The sequence below is a fragment of the Centroberyx affinis genome, unplaced genomic scaffold (assembly GCF_046629955.1).
Source record: "Centroberyx affinis isolate AG114_WGS23_722 - 3 ecotype Tasmania unplaced genomic scaffold, CSIRO-AGI_Caff_v1 ptg003512l_1, whole genome shotgun sequence".
NCBI classification, from domain to species: domain Eukaryota; kingdom Metazoa; phylum Chordata; class Actinopteri; order Beryciformes; family Berycidae; genus Centroberyx; species Centroberyx affinis.
In genome coordinates this window covers 52,365-75,439 of record NW_027281460.1, presented here as the reverse complement: position 1 = coordinate 75,439, position 23,075 = coordinate 52,365, and the positions used below count along the sequence as shown (strand labels likewise).

The following is a 23,075-nucleotide window of genomic DNA, read 5'->3' as shown; positions in this document are numbered from 1 at the left end:
GAGTGCAAAGGCCTATTACAATACAGCTCAGGCTGCACCAACAAGCAGCTGCTTGGCTTTTCCATCAAGAAACCTGCCGTCTGTTTGTGATTTGTGCTGTTGGTAATGGGATGCAGATATTGCTGCCCTCAGTCAGTGCTATTATTTAGGCTTTTATAGTTAATGAAAAAGTGGGAAAGGGGACTAAAATCATTCAAAGGAGACAGCAGCAGAGTTTGTGTCTGCTGTGGCTTGTGCTGGTACTGTATAGACATTTGCTGTCAGTATCAATTAAGTATTTTAAAGCTTTAGAATGTTAAACTCTTACAAAGGGAAATCCAATTTTTCTTCCAAGTCATCTTTTTTTCTCAAGAAAATATAATGTTGTATGATTTTACTGGAAAAAGCAAGTAAGGATTTAAGTAATATGCCTAAAAATGGAAAAAAAGAAATGTTTTAAATGTCACAGTCATTCCTCTTTGTAGCTTTGAGAGAGCACTGTTCATGCTCTAAACTTTTGATGAAAATAACCAAGATCATCGGAATAAATGTTCATCCTTGCTGCATTTGTGTATTTAAGTAAGATGATGAGCTGAGTTGATGAGATGTTATGAGTGTAATTTTAATTCAACCAGAATCCATCCAAGCATACTTACTTTATTTCATGCTGGTTGAATTGATACCTTCCTGGAATCTACGCACCTACTTTTGAAGAGTGTTGGACTTTTAAGTGTGCGCAACAGCCTTGTGTATCTAATGAGTGTAGTTCTGCCATGGTTTTGTTGAGTGGTTTCTCCTATTGATTCATGGTCCTGTCCCTTGCTGTTTTGTCTCTCTGCCACTCGATATAAATCCTGCGCAGTGTAATCACTGCACTGCTGCACCTCCTCTCTGCTATAAATCACATATATTGTTTTGAGTCCTTGTATTTTTGTATGTGTGTGATTGTGTACTTCTACATTTGTGTGTTTTTGTTTTAATCAAGCTGCCTATGTTTTTTTGGAAGAAATAACGTGCTTGTCCCTGATGGATGTGATAACTCCAGCGCAGCGGTTTGGCAGCAATCTCTGTGGCTTTCTGACATGATGGCCTTCTGAGTTGCAGCTTAATGAAACGGAGCTCCGTCTCCAAGCCTCCTCCTCAGTTCTCTCCAAGAACACAGAGAGAATACTGAGCCTTGCTCATAATTGGCTTTTATTCAACTCAGTCACTAAGCACAGAAATATCATTTGAAAAAAAAAAAAAAAAATTGTACTCCCTTCTAAATTTTATGATAAGGGGATGAGGATTTGTATTAAAACATAAAACCAGATTTGGGTGGGCCATTGAATTAACATTAGGTTATTACATCCAAATTAAAGTAAGGGAAAGGCATGAGAGAATTGCACTGTACTAATGTAGAATAACACTCATAGAGATGCTGCACCCGCACTGCTTGCATGTAATGTAATTTAAGGACCATGAAGGATGGTGTCACACATGGCAGTCATGTTTCACATGACTGGAAAGGGGTTGATTGATTCTGACCTGTATGTTGTGATAGACAATATCAGTCCAAGTCTGTGAAAGGTTTTGTAGTGTAAATGTTTCCTTAGCGGGTATAGTGAGCTCACGCCGCCTTGTTCTATCCACAAACAAATGTGATTTGTCCGATTATGAATATAAGCCCAAAATGATCGGATGACAATCGTAGTCGAAAATAACACAATATCCAGTTGTTTAGTCTGACCAGTCGACACATGCTTGGTATTTACAAGCACTTGAGAGTCTGTCTCCATGGCTACAGACATTGCTCCCTCATAGGGAGTGTGAGATTTTATCAGAAGTTGACAAACCAAAGCAACGGGTCAGTAGCCCACACAAAACACCAATGTATAAACAATGATATAGCAATCAACACGTTGGTCATCTACTGCACAGAATTATAATACGCTAAAACAGAAATACCGGAAAGCGCAATTAGAACAACATCAAAACTGTTCACGCTTACACATTTCTAAAACACTACGTGCAATGCATCATGGGACGTTGCCTCAAAACGACATGGCGGTGCCAGTCCAATAAGATCTTACTGCGACAAGCTCGGTGGACCCATGGCAACAGCCTTTGTTTTGTAAAAAAAAACAAAAAACAAAAAAATAATAGTACAGGTCATTGCCTAACTATGAAAATATCTGCGATGTTTGATTTTGCGTGGATCAGAATGCAAGTTATGCATGTTAGTGGCACACAGACAGACAGGCAGGGACAAACACATAATCCCAGCTGAATATAGAATATATGATTATTCTCTCCTACACTGATGGCATGCAGTGCCTAAGTAGAAGGTGGGATGTGCAGCTGTTCTCCTCCTGTATCCCTGACTCATGCTGGACCCTTTTAACGTGAGGAATTAAAGCTTCCATTTTAGAGGTGTTATGTTTTGTTGTTGTTTTTATTTTTGGTTTTGTGCCCTGAGGCATGAATACTAGATTATTTCCAGAGCCAGAACAAGATTGCTGCAGACAAAAAAAAAAAAAAAATAGATGTGTATACAGATGGATCAAACATCCCAGGCTTTTTGGTCAAGTTTTTTGCTCTGACAGCATAGAAATTAGGCCACAGATGACCATGTTTTCACATCACATGCCTGTATCTCTCCTTCTCTCTCCCTCGCTCTCTACCTCTCTCACACACACTTGCAAATTAGAATTTACCCATGTTTTTTTTTATGTGGGTAATTGAGGTCAGAGTTCCTAATTATTATTGGAATATTAAACTTTTCCCAGCCAATTAAGATCAGCCAAGGCACACAATGCAGGAACCAGCATTTGCAAATGGGGACAGAGACAGAAGCAGATCTGTTTGGATGATATGTTCAGTCAGGGTTTCACACAAGACAACACCAATCCTTGGTTATCGGCAAAGACAGCTAAAGCTTATGACAAAAATGTCAGTTGAAGCACATCAAGCTAGTTTATTTTGAAAATAAAGAAATTAATACAAAAAACAAAGGTCGCAGTCTGATGTTTCATCTTACAATCAAGGCAGATCTGTTTGGATGGAGCCCAGCTCACTGAAGTATCTCAGTGGAGAAAGAGCTGTGCTCACACATTCTGCTTGACTCTTACAAATGCATTTAGCATATTTCTTATTTTACATGGAAACAGACCAGGTTGGCAACATTTTAATCCACATTTTAATGGGTGTTTTGCATGTAATCTTTCAGTGCATTTAGTCCTTTGCATAGAGTTTTGTGTATATGTGCGTGTGTGTTTGTGCGTGTTGAATTGATAAACAGGTTAATTAGGCTATTTCAGTGTAGTTTTATTTCTGACTTGTAATCTAACAAGATGGAATCTAAGGCAGTAATGTTCCTCCTTTGAAAGGAAAGGAGGCAATTAAGGGCAAGACCTTGCTACTTTCTCCTTTACACAGTCACACACACACACACACACCCCCGTAGGGATGACACCCATTTGTTCTTGTGCTGGTTGTTGGTTGCTGCTTCTTCTTCCTCTTCTCCCTTATCTTCTTCTGCTTCTACTTCTGAAATTGACGTGAGATGGTACATGATAGGGACATGGAATTAGGCAGAATGATATATAATGGTGTGCAAATGCTTCCCAATAAAAATGACCCCACTCTGCCTGATGACGGATGATTAATTAATGATGATTAATGGCCAAATTTAAAATTTTAGGCATTGAAAACATTTTGTTTTGGTGCTTGCTTCTTGTGATGCTTCTGATTCTTCTGGTGTTTCTCTCTTCTGCTTTTTTTTTCCATTGCTGCTTTTGCGTCTGCTGCCACCATTTCTTAAATTGTCGTAAGATTGTACATTATAGGGACATGGAATTAGGCAGAAGGATAGATAATGTTGTGCAAATTCTTCCCAATGAGTATGATGCCAGTCCGCCTGATGGGGCATTAAAGTTAAAGGCCAAATTTTCTGGATTCAGAGTACATTCTGGATATACTCTGATATCGAAAATAGAAACATCACATTTACCATCAGCTGACCTGGCTTCCATGCTGTCTGCCCTCTAAGTGTCACATCTCAGTAACTCGGTTACCATAGAAACTTGCAACTCCGAATCAAACTTTCCACTGCTGTTGAGTGGCATTGCACAGTGTCTTTTACACAACTGTCTGGCACACACCTTTACAAACATGTGCATGATGTTAAGAGCATAGAAACATAAATGTCACTTTTCGTTTTCACAACGCACCAGCTGGATAGGAGTCAGATATCAACTGGACTAGCATTTGTGGAAAGCACTGTTTCGTGTTAGAGGAAACCTCAGGAAGAGGATTTCATTTTAGCCAATTAACAAACCGCTTTTAGGTAAATAAAATCAAGCTGGTGCGAACAGAACAACAGGAGGGAAACTGACATGACATTCGACATTCTCATTCCTTCAAATGGAGTCTTCACATCACAGCAGTTGAATTTGGCTGCGCCAGTGCTACAAGCTTATGTAGACTATGATCAGCACTGCGGTTTTCAACATTTCTGATGTCAGATTATCCCCTATTGAGTCAATTTAACACATAAAGCACAGTGTGCTATATTTTGCTGAATGCATCACAGTAATTACATTGGTTGTGTTTTTTGAAACAAGCGAAGACATTTTACTTTTGTCAGCAGGAGTTGACGTTCAAAGAGAAAGTAAATTGAAGCCCGAGCAGCAAAACCCAGCTATCATTCAGTTCCATGTCCTGATATGAAAAGTGTCTTTCAAAAGAACAATGTTCTTCTGATTGTAGGGTACAGGAATTGTTTAATTTGGCCTACAAATTAATGTGGTTTGGTAGTAATATAAGTTTAAAACAAGCATCTGTGAATTAATGGGCCTTTTGCTTCTTAGTAGCCTATGTTTGCAAAACTGATGACCTCATAGCAGCAGTGCAAGAGATTCAGCGGCAGCAATGCTCTGCTGCTGTCTCTATGTAAGGCAAACAGGGGCAAGGTGCACGTTCCTATTTAGAGTGGAGAGGGATTAACTTCAGAACTGTCTTGTGTCTGAATGTTACGACAAAGTGTATGAATGAATGAATCTAAGGATTTTTGGGGCTCGTCAAGCTTTACTGACTTCACAAACTCAGCGGGCAGAAATGAGACAAGTGAGAGTTTAATTCAAGTCCATTCATTCTTTGTGTTTTGTTGCCTTGATGCAGTGTGTCTTCCATGTGTTTTTCAGACTTTTGGATTAATTTCGTTCAGCTTACATTAATATCTAATCAAGATTACAGGTGTGCGTTTTTTTTCTTTCTTTTTTTTTTGCCTGATCGAATCCCTTCATATTCCTTTATAGAATGATTTCAAGTGAGCTTCCCCCCACTTCTTCTTCTCCTCCGGGCTTTGATTTAAGAGTTTTTGTTAGAGTTACTATTCTCCAGGGTCTTAGTAAAGTGCTTTGAATGTTGAAAGCACTGTTCAATTACAGTTGAATAGTAGGAAATTGCCTTTGAAGCATCTTCAAACGTGGTAAAATGTACCTCATGAGGTTTGCTTTTTTCTCCTGTGGCACTGGCTGCATCATGCCTTTTCCCTTCTCATCCCATCAGCAGTGTATATTTGGGATGGGGGCTAAGAGTATTTGGTCCACAGGTATTACTACAGAGGGTTTCTGGTTATCTGGCCTTGGCAGACACAGGATTTTCAGTGCTAAGTAAGCCACTTATAGGGGCTGTGTGAAGATACTTTGTTGATGTTTGATGATAGAGCTTTTGCTTACCTATTACTGGCTGTGCAGTCTGCTGGGTGGCCAAGCAGTCTGTAATGCACTGTCTGTAGTAATCATAATGAAATTGCTGATGAGATTAGGAACATTTTATAAGTCTCCATTCGACCTGTCTTCCCTGCCCAGTGTGAGCATGGACACACAAGATAGTTCTTATTGCTTGAACGGCTAGTTGGCTACTCTGACCTTTGCCATTAATTTCATCATATATACTGTATGTCTTACAGCAAGTCAAAATGGTATAAATTTGCAATACTAAATACTCTGCCCTACAGAAACACTGGAATCGATTTTTCCATACTCCAAACATGCGCTCGACCATCCCTCTAGTGTGGATATGAGCTCTGTTGTATCTTTGCTGCTCAGCTGTTGTGGAATTTATGTATGGAGTGAATAAAAAGTTACTCTGACCATATCCACTGTCACCAAGTAGTAGTCCACTATGTTTTCCTCTCTGAAACTGAGCACACAATGAAGAGTTGAGAAAAATCCTTGAATCGTGAGTTGCACCTTTACAACGGGCAACAATGTTTGAAAACTCTAAATTAGGAGTGCATACACCCTGAACATTGATGGAAAACCAGTTCTTACGGTTCCTGTACTCCTCAGCATCAGGAGTTGATGGACACTTGAGGGGAACATGGCATCCATCTATGCAGCCAGTCACTCCTGGAAAGTGCCCATATTCATAGAATTGCACTTTATAGTTGGCTTGGCCAGCAGCATCAGGAAACTTGATGTAAAGACTCCTCAGTTCACAAATATTCTACACACAGTTGCTTCACTGGCACCACACAAATCACCAGTTTCATGATGAAAGATTCCAGATGCCAAAAACCTCAAAGTCATCAGAACGTGGAGAGAATTGGGTAAAGGCCTTCCTCCTTGAGACAGAGAGGAAAGTCTAGGCTCAAGCAAATATATTATCTCCAATGCATTTTCTTTGTACATATGAAAGCGGTCTTGAAAAGTTATTTCATCAAAGTAATTTAATGGATTACTCCTATCCACAAGTACTCGTCTGGCTGGCCTCTATAGTGCATGTTGGTCTTCATTTAGATATTCCAAATAGTCCATGCTCCCTCACAAACAGTACTAAGCAGAAGTTAAACTTGCCTCTTTGATTTTTGTTTTATTTAAGCTTCAATTTAGTCCTAGAGTAGCTCTAATCCTCCCTCTTGCAATCAGCTTTGTTTAATCCAGAACAGGCTAAATCTACGACTATTTTAAGATAAGTCTGTGTAAGTCGCTTTGAGTTAAGACAGCTCAAACAGGCATTTTAGTCTGGGACTAGGCTTAGATAGGATAGCTGTTCTCAGTTTGTCTATGTATATTGTATCTGTCCCTATCAAATAAACCATAAATGAATAAATAGGCTTAAGCCTTATCTGTGAAACCGGCCCTAAGTCTTGAGACAGTTTTTAATGTTAATATTATTATTATTATTATTATTATTATTATTATTATTATTGTTGTTGTTGTTGTTTTAATATTATTATTAATTTGTTTTTTCTTCTTTTTTATCTCATTATGTTAAGGAAACAAATATCCATAGTATTAGGATAAATTGTAAATCCTAGAGGGGAGGTTTTTACTACCTCTCCTGCACAATCCCTGCTATGTTTGTTTTTATATACTTTTGTTTTATCACTTCCTTTGTGCTAATAAATAAACTAAACTAAACTAATGTGGGCAATTCTCTTGAATGTCATCACTGCATTGATGTTAGGATCCTTGTAGTCATGCATTACAGACGTATCTCCACATTTCGTTTTACCCAGTTTTAATGTGCAGAAGAAAGCAATTGCTCTTGTTGCATCTCATCCAATCTGACAGAGCCTCCAGCTGTGAAAACAAAAGTGATTTTTTTTTTAATGATCTGCACTCCTAACGTGTTTGTAATAGTTTGTGCTAGGCAATAACTTTACACTTTCTACCAGTCAGTGATGTGTAAGGCTGCAACTAACGATTCTTTTCTTTATCGATTAATCTATGGATTATGTTTTTGATTAATTGATTAATCATTCAGTCTATAAAATGTCAAAAACAATGACAAATGCCCATCACAAGATACCAGATCCCAAAGTGACGTCTTAAAATTGCTCACTCAGTCTGACCAGCAGCCAAAAGTACTGCAGTATTAATGTTATGAAATGAGAAAAGAAACAAAATTTTAGCATTTCTGAGGCTGTAACCAGCAAATGTTTATTTTTATTTGATAAGTAAGCCATAGTTTTTGAGGTAAATATATTAAAACCACTCAATAATTACGACATGTATGACACCACCACAGACATGATGCATCCTAATAGCCTACATCCCTGCACCATGCTTGTTGTGCATTCGTGCGTAAGACCTGCAATGGTAAATTATCCCATGTTTCCGCTTTGACAAGGTTCCTCGTACACAGCAGAATGCACTTTTTTCTGACAAGGGGAGGAAACTTTAGATGGAATAAAAACATGATGTCACAGGCAACAATGAGCCAACATGAAGAAATTGGCTCTGGCAGGATCAATTAAAGCACTGAAGCAGTTCAGACAGACATAATGTAGCTCTAGTTAAGAAAACAAATCCCCCAGGGGGAGAAGAAAATCCCCAACCTTGCCAAAAATGAAACATGTCACCACCATGATGCAGGCACCCCTGGGGCCAATCAGCAACAAGATGCATCATTCCTCCCAAGTTTCATAAAAATCGGACTGGTGGTGTAGCAGTTATAGCCTTTCAAAGTTTTAGTTTGACCTTTAAATATACTGTAGCGCCCCCATCAGGTTAGTCAGTCTATGCTTTTAAATGCCAGAACACAGTACCAAAAGCATAGTTTCACCTAAACTGGACCAGTGTTGTCTTACATATCACCTTGGAATTAAACATGTTTACCTTTATTTATAGTGCCCCTCATTAGGCCCATCAGTTTACTTTTTCAAATATTGGAACACAGTGTGAAGATGCATCATCCCTCCAAGTTTTGTCAAAATCAGACCAGTGGTTTCTGAGAGATCGCCTTAGATTTCACGCTTGATGGACAGATGGACGGATGGATGCACCCTGATCCCTGAGCAGTGAATGCCCCAGTGGATACAGAAATGAGATGCTTGGTACCATATGGACCAACAACATCAAAGGAAAATGCTTGCGTCTCTTTATGAAATTAAACAGGGACACTCATCACAGCTCCAAATGGCTCAAATGGATTTTCATCCTCCAAGATGGAAATAGCAGTAAGATGCACTAGGAGCATCCTTACCCCCAGGACCTAATTGAGTCTCCTGTCGGGTGTAGAGAAGTGGACCTAAACCCTTGAGGTTTTAATGGAACCTAATGAAAGTAGCATCTGAGTACCAGAGGTGCAGAGCCCAAGGAATTCCAGTTCCAAGAGAAATATGTCAATTTCAGCACATATGCATTCTGAATACAGAAGGAAGAATATGTTCTAGTGTAATAGCACATTGATTTGTTAAACTTCTTAAAAAATAATGATTTAATACTTTAATGATAATGATGTGAACGTTATTTTTTTTTATCAAATTCAATCCACCCAACAACAGAACAGATTTCCATGTTGTATTTCTGGACTTGGAAAATGTATTTCGCTTTGTGCCACTCAACCTTCTATAAGGAGCATTCAGTTTCTTCAGAGTACCAAACATCACAAATCTGGTTAAATCCTATTTCATGTGGACGACGCAGGTTTACGGCAAATGCTTAATACGTCAATTTGCATAAATGAGGGAGGAATTGCATAGATACATTTACTTCAATGATTCTGCAATGATCGGTTCGATCGACGCATCAAAACGGCGACTTTTCAGGGACATCCCTAATAAGTTCTATTCTCTATCAGCGGTTATGAGGTCTCCTAAGTGTATACTACACCTGTGGATGATGTGTGCCTATCTGTTGTTGGGGTGCAAGAGTTATTGGAACAACAGAAAGCCTCTTGAACTGATTGAACAACAAAAAAGGTCTTACAAAAACTTATCCTGAGTTCAACCAACAAAATGGCTAACACTCTGGATAAGACTATCAGCTAAATGCCAAAATGTAAAATAAATAAATAAAAGTAAAAATATAGCCCGTAAGATTTCCCTGGACAGTTGTTTCTATAATTTTGATTACTTGGGAAAACAGTCACTTAACAACAGTATTTTAAGTGATGCAATCCCATCCTTGATATTAAAACTGAGGCACGGCAGGAAACTGATTATAAGACTAAGTAATTGCTTGCAGACCCCGTTAGCATGGACACCAAATTATTGGAGGCAGAGCCAGTTCACCGTTCTCAGCGAGTGCAATGTGGTAGTGAGTGGTAGTGAAGTGACTACCAGTAAAGACATAAAAAGAGAACAAAACCGAGACACTTGAGCTGCCTGATGTCCGACCATAATCACCATGATATATTAAACATAACAGTTATGCTAATGAGGTCATTAACGAAGCTAGTTGCTGCATTATCTATTATCACATCTATGTCAACATAGGTGTCTTCACACAGTTTTCTTCATTAATATGCAAATCAATGCAGCAAGGTGTTCCAAAATCTAATCCGCTCATCTGCACTATAGGGGGAACCTGTGGTTTAAGTATAAAGCTTCTACCATGTATTGTTCTTGAGTTATTGTGTCCACAAGACTACACCATGATGACGTAATGTCCCACATACCGTGTACCGTGGTGGCAGGACAAAACAAAAGCAACTTATTTCTTTATAAATTAACAATTCTCATAAAAAATGCAGCAGAAAAGGGAAGAACTGATACCCTTGCTTAATGAAGCATGCAGACGGGGAAATTTCGCCTACTGTATCTCAAGTATGACTAATTGATTGTGCAGCACTCGCTCTCACATAGCATCTGAATGATAATCTGCCGCCTCCCTTTCTTTTCTCTTTTTCCATTCTCTTCTCCTCTCTCACACAAACTCAATTTCTCTCACTAACAATCCTGAACCAAAACCCATGTTTCTTTGTAGGTGAAGCTCATACCTTTTTGTTTTTTACATATCACAATACTGAAGAAGATAATCTCCTCACTGAATATATAGGACTATCTGTGATGATGGAAGGACACTTCATTCAAATTATCTGGTCTTCAATTGTAAAACACCATTATGTAAAATTGCATTTGCCCTCTATTAGTATTTTTTCAGGCCTTTTGTCAATATCTTTTATCCTCTGCTCTGTCTCACTCATTCTCTGTGGTGTTGTCTGTTCATCTGTCTCACTCCTCCCTGCTGTTCTGTTCATCTGTCTCACTCATTCTCTCTGCTATTGCCCTTTGTTCATCTGGCTCACTGCCTCTGCTTTTTTTGTGTTTCTACTGCTTTCAACCTGTGATCATAAAAATACTATATTGATATATAGGCTACACATTTTGGCTAAACCCATCTTTGAAGGTAAAAGAAGTTAGTTGATATTACATATATATGTTAAAGATTTATCAGATGATGGAGAGGAAAAACCATTAGGAAACAACAGTGATTATTCTAGGCCATCTGATGTTAGGCTATGTAGCTAGACTTAGCCAGCTAGTGCTAGTTCGTGCATCAGAAAACTAATGATTAAGTTGGTAAACCCTTGATTAAGCCTAATGTGCTCACTTACCCTGGGTCAATAATGGATGTTTGCCTCTTCTTATGTCTGCACACAAAGTTTGATGGTGTTACGTGAATCCGTTTGTACGTTATATGCCTTTTTGTGATAAGCCACGCCCAACCACATCCCCCTTTGGCCAATTGGTATGAAAAGTTAATCGGTTCTTTCCTGCCCCATGACCAGTCTTTCCACAAAGTTTCATGCAAATCCTTGGATAACTTTTTGAGACATCCTGCTAACAGACAGACAGACGGAATGGGGTGAAAACATAACTCCTGTCCAACTCCATAGATGGAGGTAAAAAATAAGGATCTTGCTCTTTTCCAATGTTCCCTAGTGTCACTCTCTTATTAAGCTGTATGCGGGGCATCAGCATTAAGCATTCCTATTGTCTGTTTTGTTTTTTTACCATTACATTCCATTAGTGTGCCGTTGTGGTAGCTGAGCCTTAAATCTCATCATATTGGCTCATCTTCAAGGAGGCAAAGTCCTCTGCTTGTGCTAATGGTCTCGTGACCTTTCCTATTCCGCCCAGCACCTCCACATGCCTCCCTAATAGAACTGTAAAATATTGAAGAACTTCCATTAGGCTACAGCCAAACTTTTTCTCCTCCACAGATACTGTTGGCTCTCCCACTGTTCTACCCTTCTTTCTCTGTACTGCAATTTTGCAACACAGTGTCTGTCTCTCCTTCTCTCTTTGTCTGTTTCTCTATATCTTAGAAAAGGAAATTCCACCAAAGGTAATCTTAGAGTGAGTGGAACCTTGCAGGTCAGTTATTATAGCGGTTAAATACAGCAGTTATAGTTAAATCTGAAGCTGTAGCCATTGCAAAGGAGTGATTCCTCTTAACCCGTCAGATCCATCAACCAGTAATCAAGGATATTACACAATAAAGAGGCAGTCACATCATGCACACATCTATGTTTCTGTGCCCTGTTGTCTGTGTTTTATGAAAAGGCTTTCCTATCATTTAATCTGCCAAACAAATCACTGCAGGTGTGTGTGCGAGAATGTGCATGTTTTTGCTGGCTTAACAAACAGACTGACAGGCAGAAAGACAAGGAACCAGCTCTTTTTGATGTTTCTTTAAAACAAAAAATCTGAAAACTAGCTCTTTGCACATCTGTTGCACTTCTAACTCACTGCTAAAGCACACAATGAAATGGAGTAAAGTAATTTCTCCCTAGAATCTAGAAGGTTGCTGATTCTAGAAATCTGGTTCTAGTCAAAATCCTATTGGTTGACTCATTGACAATGTTGAGTATTTGTGGGAAGTTGATTCAAGTATGTTTACTTGTTCTTCTAATTTACTTGAAGTGTTGTTGCCTTTACACTGAATCCTATTGGTTTACTCATTGATAATGTAGACAGGACCTAGGAAATGGATTGAAACGGGTTTACATGCAAGAAATCCAGTTTGGCTCAATGCTAATCCTATTGGAGTATATTAGAGTACATTGGTTTCCACTGATGATCTGTAAATTGGTGTTGGGTCTGTATTACTCTCATTCCCTTGTTCTTTACTAACCCCAGGTACTTTGCTTTGGAAATAACTCTCGCTTTCTTTCTTCTCTGTCCCTCCATACAGAGTGAGACAGAGGATGATGATGGGAAGCTTGAATCAGACAAGGCAGACGATGAGCCCAAGCTGACTAAAGGTAGGAGACACACACACACACACACACACATAGGACACAGTGCTATTTTTTCTCTGTCTTTTATAACTGAAGCATTTGTATTACTTTTGTCTTGTGTTGGTGGGTTGTTAATTGATCACATATTCGTTCGTTTAGTAAATGAGATGCAAACCCCTTGGCTAAATCTGTGTGTGTGTGTGAGTATGCATGCGCATCAAGTGTGTGTGTAACGTGGTGTTTACGCACAGCTGTTTGTGAGTCTGCGTTAGTATTCATGCTGGCCATTTCATTTGGTGATATCAGGCAGCAAATGGCTACACAGTGATGAAGGAGGCTGCAGGATATAAAGCTGTCTGGACCCACAAACACATGCACACATACACAAACTAATGCATTCACTCACACACGCTGTTGATGAAGGAGGTGGCAGGTTATGAAGCAGGCAAGGCTAAAATGATAACTGTGGGAGTGGTACACAATTAAACTGTCCAGCCCTCTGCAGCAAGGTTAAAGGCCCCATTTTAAGGTGAACGCCTTAGGGAAGGAGACACACCGATTCCCTTTCATCTCCACTAGAGCAAACATGTTTAATTACCATTAATGCCTTATAATAAAAAAGAAAAATGACACGCTTATGCCTCTTAATCTCTAAACTTCTGCTCTGTGGCCAACATTATAAGGCTGGGTAAGATTAAGGATCTTACTGTGAATGAAGGTTAATGCCTTTCGGTAAAAGGAAACACACAAGAACAAACACCTTTCGTGAGCTTACCTTGCTTGTTTCTGCCTCTCTTTCTCTCTTCCCCTTGCACTCTCTGTTCTTCTGTCTGTCTTTCTGCCTGCATACCTCTCTCTGTCAGTCTCTCCTGTTTGCTTGTCTTTCTGTCTGCATTTCTGCCTGTCTGTTTCGTGTCTCTCTGCCTTGTTTGTCTCTTTCTCTCTATCTTGTGTTCTGTTCCCTCTTCTGTCCATTCCTCTCTGCTTCTCCATCTCTCTGCTTTCTCTCCCTGTATTTCCCTCTCTCTTCTTCCTTCCTGGGCTCTCTTTTCCTCCCTCCTTTTTTTCCCTTTTTCCTCACCTTTTCCCGCCCTTCTCACTATCAAAGGCAAATGCTCTGATTGGTTCAACCAGTCAATACTGTTAATTTCCCTCTGAGCTTGGCTAACCAGACCAGGCCCAAGATGTAGATGTGTCTGCTTGTCATTAACATGCAATCGTCTGACATCCTTTTTCTCTCTCTCTCTCTCTCCCTCTCTCTCTCACTCTCTCTGTCTCTCTCTCTCTCTCTCTCTCTCTCTCTCTCTCTCTCTCTCTCTCTCTCTCTCTCATTATAGCCTCTTTTGCCCCCATCTGTTTTGCCATCAAGGCAAAAGAAAATGACATGTTGCCGCTGGAGAAGAACAGAGTTCGATTGGACGATGACTCAGACGAGGACAAGGTCTAGTTCAGCTACATCCCCTTCATTAGTCTTTTTTTATGTTCATTATTTATTTGTCCTTCATGGTCAAATTTCCCATATTGTCATTTGTGATAGCAGGTTATATGATACATTTTTTACCGGTTTTTAGTTTCTAGTACAGGATGCACATAAAAACTATTCTTATTTGAATGTGTTATTATGATATAAGCACAATCTCCAAATGCCATGGTTGAATGAATCTATCTAGAAGAACATTTAAAGAGAATTAGAAGTACACACACACTCTCACACACACACACACACACACACACACACACACACACACACACACGCCTCCACCCCCACTCATGCATACCTTAACACACAAGTTAACCAATCTGTAGAGTTCATGTGCCTTTGACCTGTTTTACAATGCACATAGATCAAGCGTAGAAACAGTTCCTTCAGTGGCATAGATGGAAACTGTAAAGTGTCTTTAGTACCTTGAAATGGTATATACAAATAAATTAACATAAATGTTTTCATTAAGCTGCTGGAGGAGGAGGGGCTGGAAGCTGTGATGGGCGGGACTGAGATGATTGACAAGGAGCCTGCTCCAGTCCCTGCACAAGAAGAGAAGAGACCCTCTCTCAGCCTGGAGGAGTTGGAGGCAAAACAAGGTAATGTCATCAACACCACTGTAATAAAATAAAAAACAAACAAAGATAACTTAATATTCCTTTGATTTGTTGAACTTCTGCTACTTCTCCACATTTTATATTGAAAAATATTGCTCTGGGTGCTTGAGATTAGGTAGCGCTAAGTGACAAAAAAAATAATAAAACTTAATTATGTAGATTCCTTTGTTGTTTTTCACTGTGAAGAAGGACCAGGACAAAACAGCAGTCATAAATAAACACTGGCGAAGGAAAGCACTTAAAGAAAGACATCATTGTGTTTGATAGACCCAACTAGCTACAAGTTTTGATTTTAGAGTAGTGTAAGATTTGATTACATCCAAGTTAAAAATGTCATGTTTCACCCTGAATAAATGACTTGTCTGTCTTGATCTGACTGGGTGTGTTCTGACGCCTGTTTCTCTGTCTCTGTCTTTCTGTATCTTTGTGTGTTCAGACTCTCATTCTGTTTATGTGGTTATACGCCTGTCTGTCTGGTGGTTTGTCTGCCTCTGTCCCTCTGTTTGTCTGCGTGGTTGACGGCATGTTAATAAACCCCAGAGACTGATGAGGGTTACGACAGCTCCTATTTCTGTGCCTCTGTCCTCATTCTCCCCTGTTTTTTCTCTCTCCCCTGCCATCTCCACAGCTACTTAATGTGGATGTGCTATAATTAGATCCTCTGTCTCGGCATCAGCAAATAAGTACAAATGCTTACAGGACATCTCTCTGGCACGCCCTTCCTTTACGGGAAGGCTGAGATGAGCGGAAGAGAAAGGGGGCAAGAGAGGAGAGGAGGACAGGACTAAATACATTGACTATGATTTGTAAATCATCTCAGGAGGGTGGACCTTCCAGGAAGAGACAGAGTAGTGTAGTACAGTAAACTGCAGTCATATATCTCTCGCAGAGGCATAATAGAGATGTATGTTATCTCTCTCTCTCTCTCTCTCTCTCTCTCTCTCTCTCTCTCTCTCTCTCTCTATCTCCCTCTCTCTCTCTCTCTCTCTCTCTCTGTCTCTCGGGTATGGTTATAGAACAGTAAAAGCACTGGTGGCTCTTCAGTCATTCATATCTTTTAGCAATGCATGACAGACTAGTATACAGTAAGAAAAAAGGAGATATACACCTAGGAATGCGTATCCATACACATACCCAACACATTCTTTTTCTCTCAAGAGGCACACACACAAAGACCAGGATTGTAATGCCGAAGCAGACTGATAGTTGGAGACAGACTGGAAAAGATGGACAGACAGACACTTAAACCAAACATGCTAGCTTTCTATATTAAAGGTGCAATAAGTAAGATTTATACTGTTCCATATCACAAAATGACCACAATACAGTACTGTGCAAAAGTCTTAGGCACATGTAAAAAGAATTATGTAATGGGGGCGAGGATGTTTTCAAAAATAATGAAATGAAAAGTTTCTAAATATAAAAAAAAAAATACTATAAAGAGCAGCCTACTGACACTTATGCAGAAAACAAATAAATAAACATCTAAGACAAAATTTATATAAAATATCTAGGCTGCGTAAGGCTTTTGCACAGTACTGTATATCTGCATGGGTTTGACAAGACTATTGATCAATACCAATGACTCAATGATTACTTCGCCAGGAGCTAAAATGCCTCGTTCTCAAGCCAAAAAAACAAATGACAGAGACCTGTCAATGTCTTTGCAATTCCTTGGTAGCCAATTGAGGTAGATTAAAGTCATAAACCGGCTATACTAACTTTTTAAGACTTTGGCCAATTGGTCACCTTACCCAGTATGTGATGAGAGGATTGGCACCAGAATTATCTCTGTGAGTCTTGTAGATAGCTCTGTCCAGTGTGCATGCTAACACTTTAGCATACAGTACGTGAAGTAATAGTAGGTGACTGGCATTATCCTAAAAGTGAGGAAATGAGAACTTGTAGCAGCTGTAAGGCTAGATGGTTAGTTAGTAGTAACAACACCTGTCTAAACCTGCCAGGCCTGTTTAGGGGATTGGTGAAATAAACAAATAATGCACTCTTTGGAACTACTGTCAGTGCCAGAAGATCTCCCACTCCGAGGTGATCAAAGTCAGCCTTTTTCTGCTGTGATGATTTGTAATAGACTTCACTAATAATGAAGATTGACGTTTTGTGGTTGGAAGTTATGAATCTACAGGCCATAGAATAACAACAACAAAAAAAACAATACTGTTTTTGGATTACTAAAAGGTCTATCTTCATACTTTGGATATTGCTAGTCACCCATGATTACTTGGCATACTTGATGCTAAAGCGTTACCATGTGCACTGGACCAAGCTATCTGCCGGAGACACAGAGATGATTTTGGTGCTAATCATGTTGTCAGTTATTGGGTAAGGTGACCAACTCCCAAAAAGTCAGTGTAGTCCTTGAAGAGGGGCTGACTGCTGGGTGTCTTGACGTCCAGAAGAACAGAGCAAAAGTGTAATGATCTCCCTGAGCGCAAAAAGACAGCTGGGAAAAGATAGACAGACAGGCAGACACTTAAGACAAATGTGCTACTTTTCAGTATCAAAGGGGCTGACAGGTCCCGTTTAGGTTCAGTGGAACAGACTAGGAGTGTAATGGTCTCTCTCAGAGCTGACAGACGGCTTGAGAAAGAGGCTGGAAAGGCCTAATGAATAGCTGAATGAATTGGCTTTGCTGTATGGCAGAGTGGCTGTCAGTCAGCAGGCCTAACTTGATTAGATAGCAGAGGAATCAATGGCAGACAGCAGAAAGCTAATCTGTATTGATGGGCTGGAAAACAACCACACACACTAAATGCGTTTCCCCAGAGAGATATAGGTGAATCTTACAGCCTACATACATTTCCCAATGGATGTGCATGTCTCATAGAGGTGGTAGTAAATTTGGTAGGAATTGCTTAATTGCTCTTAAATTTGTTTTGTTTTATATAATGAAATAAATTAAATATAGTGATAGTCTAGTGATAGACAATGTAGCGACTTCATATAGAGATAAAGTGCTGGTCTTTTATTTAAGCATAGTCCCTAACCCTAACCCTTCGCTTGGTCCCATTTCCTCACTGAATACTGTGTTTTTCAGCTTAAGTATAATCTTTTTCCTATGGTGCTATTGCTACAGTACTGTGGGGCATCAAGAGGCAAATATTACGTTTCTCAGCAAAAATATTGATTTTTTTTTCCCATGGGCGCTATTGCTAATGTCACAGAGAGACAGTCAGTAAGGAGTGAGACGTGTTACTCCTCTATACCTGTGCACAATCAATCTTCATCACAATGTACAACACTTGAGAAAACCATCTTCTACAGTGTTCATTCTTTGTTGAGATGTGTATAATTTATAAAAGGAAGTAAAACTTCTACTGTTGTGAATATTTAACAAGCCATCTTCTCCCCTTAGCTGCAAATTTTCACACAACTCTCACAATCCTCTCTCACATATCACATTAGTCTATAGATACACTAGCCTGAACGAATGAATGACAGCAACATCTTGAGGTCGCTGGGGCTTCAGATACTTACAGTCCAGTTGGGTAACACTGCTCTAAATGGTGCCAGGCTTAAACCACTATAAGAGCGTCAACTCTAGATACTGTAGCAGCATCAGCAACAGGGCTGCTACTCAAAAGTGTGAAATGAAGTATTTCACTGACAGCAGATATAAGAAAGTGTCAGGAATGCTAATTCGACTGATAGCTTTAACTCCAGACTCAATAGGAGTAAATGTCCGGGTAGGAAATATCTGGCCAGTGAGCGGGATCATTGCACCGGCTCTCTGCACTGACAGGTCATGCTTGAAGAAGATGGATTAAGTCGAGCTTTTGAATGTAGTGTGAATGCTCAATGGCAGATTGTGTTGGAAAATCATTATTTGAATTATTATTTGTCATACAGTAAAGCTTCAGCCTAAATACTGATCTGGCAATGTGTTGGCAGTGTTCAGAAATACCATTTAGTATTGCAGTCTGTGGCACTTGTCGTTTGTTTTCCCCCAAAAAGAGGCAAGGATGTGACTCAAGCCTAAAGTACTTGTATGTGTCAGTTTTGTATATATGGGGCTGCGGGGCTGCACAGAATCTATGCTTGTTTCTCATGTTACAACAGAAACGCTGCAGTCAGGCGTAGTGTTATAAAAGTGATGGGTGACACTGTGAGGGGTGCAGATGTGGAGTCTGAATCAGTCTTGGCTTTGTAAAGGTGGATGGTTCCACTGTCAGGGGTACAGATGGATTCTGCTCCACTAGGCCATTGTTCGCACTAGACTCAAATATGATTCGCTTCGGCAGCCAGCCTATTTTTAACCCTGGAGAGATAACCGTAGCCCGAGTGGTTGCATAACTTAAATGACTTGTTTTCTCTCACGCATCCTCCTTCCACTTCTCTGTCTCATCTCCTTTTCTCTGTCTCACTCATCCTCTTGCTTTCTGCCCCATCCCGTTCTCTTGCTCTCCTTACTACGCTTTCTCCTCTCGCTGTCTTCTCTCTCTCACGATGCTACACCACCACCCCTCTCTGTCTGCCTCTGCCACTTTCTCATCTCCTTCCCTCGTCTCCCGCATCCGATGTTCCTCGTTCATATTTTCCACCCCCACTGTCCCTCAACCGTCTGTCTCTCTCCGCTCCTCCACCCACGTGTTTTTTCCTCCTCTGCTTTTCTTTGTCCTAATGTTCACTCCTGCAGAAAGTTAGCCTTCACCAGAAACTTAGTCACTCCTCACCATTTAGAGCAGAGATAAAGTCAGACCTCATAAATTAGACAAGAAACTTAGTCAGACCTCGCCAGTTACACCAGAAACTTCTCTCGCATATAATCTGCCACAATTCAGGACACACTATTTAAACAAGAAATAACTGCCCAAAAGGAAACAAAATTATATTGGAAATTATGGAGGGTGCTGGGCTGCTTGATATAGTGGATGGTTTATTCACCCTGTTTTGTGTGATAATGCTCTTCCTGTAGTGGAGTATTTCTGTCCTGATGGAAAGGATCTTTTCCCCCTGACATTGTCCTCAGGTGTGGTCACAGAATGGTTTGATAAGCATGAAAATCATACCGTTCAAACATTGTCCCATAAGCGGAAGATATGTGCTGACAGGGTTTACAAAAAAACACACAATAAAAACACAATATAACCACAGAAAAATGGAAGACATAACATAAAAGCACAACAAGTACAACTCGCCACAACATCTACGATACAGAAAAAATCATTAGTTGATAAAATCAGACAGTGAGTCAATACAGTGCAAGGCATGGAAATATACAGTAAGCAGAATTCTCCCTTTGCCATGGAAATAGCCAGTCAGCTCAAACGATGCAAATAATAGTCTTAGTTACTTTTTTAATTTAATCTTCCCAATGTGTTGGGCTGGTGTCTTTGTCATCATATCTCAAACCTAGCAGTACGCAATAAGCATAGAATATATACTTTGTTGATCTCCAGGGGAAATCAGAGGTTGTTTTTGTAAATACTTCCTGATGTGGTCTCTCGATCCCCTAGAGCGATCTTACTTTTGCACTCTTCTTCATTTTATACAGTATATCCTCAAGTTTATTTCTTCCGACTGTAAACCACTCAGAATAAGACCCTCCCTCTTGCCTCAAATGACATCTCTCCCCCTCCCCCTTGCCAGGCTCTAATTCTCTCTCTCTATTTAGTTCTGTTTCTTGTTCTTTATCTCACTACCTCAGAGTAATATTTCCATTCCCTTTACTCCCTATTTGTGACTGTTACTCACTTCATCCCTCTCTCCCTACCTGCCTCTTTCGCTCACTCTCCTCTATCTCTTTTTCCTCTGATCTTTCCCTGTCTCTCTCCCATGTTTCTCTCCCTGTCTGTCTCCATCTCTCTCATTCTCCCTCCTTCCTTTCTATCTCTCTACCTCTCTTTCAGTATTGTGTTTACTCCCTACTTTTGACCGTTCCTCTTTCCATCCTTGTCTCCCACCCCCACTTCCTCACTTCCTTGCCCTCCAAGACTATCTAGCTGTGGCCAGTAAAAAGCTGTGAGGAGAACCGGGCCTAATCAGTCTTTTTCTCCTTCTGTCTGCCCTGCAAACCATTTTCTCCTTCCTCACCCCCAGCCAAGCTGATGCTAAAGGTCCATCTAGCTGTGGTGAAAAAGGTGAAAGCTGAGGGAGAAGAGGCCATGATCACTGTACCTTCATCTTCATCTAACCTCCCTCTCCTATCTTTGCCCCCTCTATCTTGCTCCTTCTAGCCAAGCAGAAGCTGGAGGATCGTCTCGCAGCTGCAGCCAGGGAGAAGCTGGCCCAGGCATCCAAGGAGTCCAAGGAGAAACAGCTGCAGGCAGAGAGGAAGAGGAAGGCGGCGCTCTTCCTCCAAACCCTCCGCATCCCCCACACTGGAGAGCCTGAGGCCAAGAGAGCTGAGCTAGACTCGTCCGCACAACTTGAGGTGGGTGGATGGTTGCTAGAGGGGGGTGGGTGTCTGCGTTTGCCCGTATGTCTAACTTGTGCTAAACCCAGAGATTGGACCAAGTCACATTTGCTAAAGTCATGAGTAAGTCACAACTCAAAGAGTCCGAGTCCAGGTGTTTAAATATGAGATCAAGCAGGGTGATAGTAGCGTCTGCTACACTCTGCTTGCACACCCTGCTTGGCCCTGATAGCAGACTAAAATGGGTCAAAGAGATAATCTGTTTTGGCCAGGATTTCTTCCTTTACCAGTCTTCCAAATGACTTGGCAAATTGAGAGCTTACAGCAACCAGACTGTAGTCATTGAGAACGTCAGGGTGGCTGAGACCTAGTGAGGCTCCCTAGTAGATCAATATCATGTCTTCTCCATCATTTTTCCATGCAAATCATTGCATAAACCACAATTGCTGCAAACTGTATGGGCTACATGTTTGTGTTGGCATCAAAATAATGTGGGAAAAAAGGATTCTTGCGAGTGCAGGTGTACCATGAAAAATCACATTCTTGTGAGAGAACTGCGTCTGCTTTGTGCTCCTCAAAGACAGCCGTTGTGTGTGTGTGTCACAAGAGACTGAAAATCTGCAAATTTCAGTTGTTAAATCAATCTTTTCATTGTCGCTTATGACTGGGAAAAATCTTTTATTGTGTCCCCACCTTATAAGTTGTTTAAACATTTTTTTTAATATCATCAGTGATCTTAATACTTTGATACATCATTTTTGCAAATATTCATCAAACAAATAATTGGCATATTTCAGAGCCACCTGTCAACCCTGAGGACCTTGGAATTTCACTCCATTTAGTTGCACTTGAAACATTCACCAAACATTCACGCGAGTTGGGTTCATCACCTGTTTTCCACCCACACATGCTCTGTCCACTAAGTAAATCAAAGGCACCCAGTCAACCTTTCACAGGGTTAGGGTTAGCATTTGCATTAACCTCAATGGCAACTTGTGCAGACCCTGAAAAAAACAAAAAAAAACAAAAAAAAAAAGTATATTGGACATTGGATATCATATTAATAGCCAAAAATGATTTAATATATGCAAGTTTTAGGGATGGATAATGGATAATGGGAAATTGAATGTAGCCAAGTCCCATTGCAGTTAAGGTTATTGCAGTGAAAGGATGTGTTTTAATCGCTTTTTGGGTTCAACTGAAATTTTGAACACAATTGCCATGATGGCAAAAACTAGGAAAATGGGGCCCAGCTTGAAAACAACCAGAATTGTCCTTTAAGCACATGGTCAGTAACATGTTGTATTTAGTTTAATGTAAACATAGCATAATCATATGATGCTCAGTTTCTAACTCCATAAAACCACTGATAAAGTGACAGATTTATAAATACAAGCCCATATTTTCAGAACAAATTCTATCCATCCTGGCCTAAAGGGATTTTCACCTAAAAATAGCAGTTGAATACTGTATGTGAAATATTTCCATTACTACTATTTTGAAGGTAGTGTGTAATGTTGAAGAAATACCAAACTGCTGTGCCCTCAATTGCAGGTTTGTGACATCATGTTGAGGGTTAAATCTTGTTGGGCTATTAAGATGACAGATGTCCTGTGAAGGAAGACTCAATCACTGGTGATAAGTTTTTCTATCTCAAATCAGG

At 40.1% G+C, this 23,075-nt stretch overlaps 1 protein-coding gene across 1 annotated transcript in view; it reads left to right on the top strand.

The window, feature by feature from the left end:
• Nucleotides 1–23,075, top strand: part of sfswap (splicing factor SWAP) — a gene marked incomplete at its 5' end in the record, with an annotated part of 101,105 nt that overhangs the window by 34,294 nt on the left and 43,736 nt on the right. Inside the window, 4 exons of the mRNA XM_071539767.1 lie at nucleotides 12,894–12,963; nucleotides 14,277–14,380; nucleotides 14,892–15,021; nucleotides 21,234–21,430. Coding sequence (XP_071395868.1) covers nucleotides 12,894–12,963; nucleotides 14,277–14,380; nucleotides 14,892–15,021; nucleotides 21,234–21,430 — 501 coding nt within the window. The remainder of the gene's footprint in view (nucleotides 1–12,893; nucleotides 12,964–14,276; nucleotides 14,381–14,891; nucleotides 15,022–21,233; nucleotides 21,431–23,075) is intronic.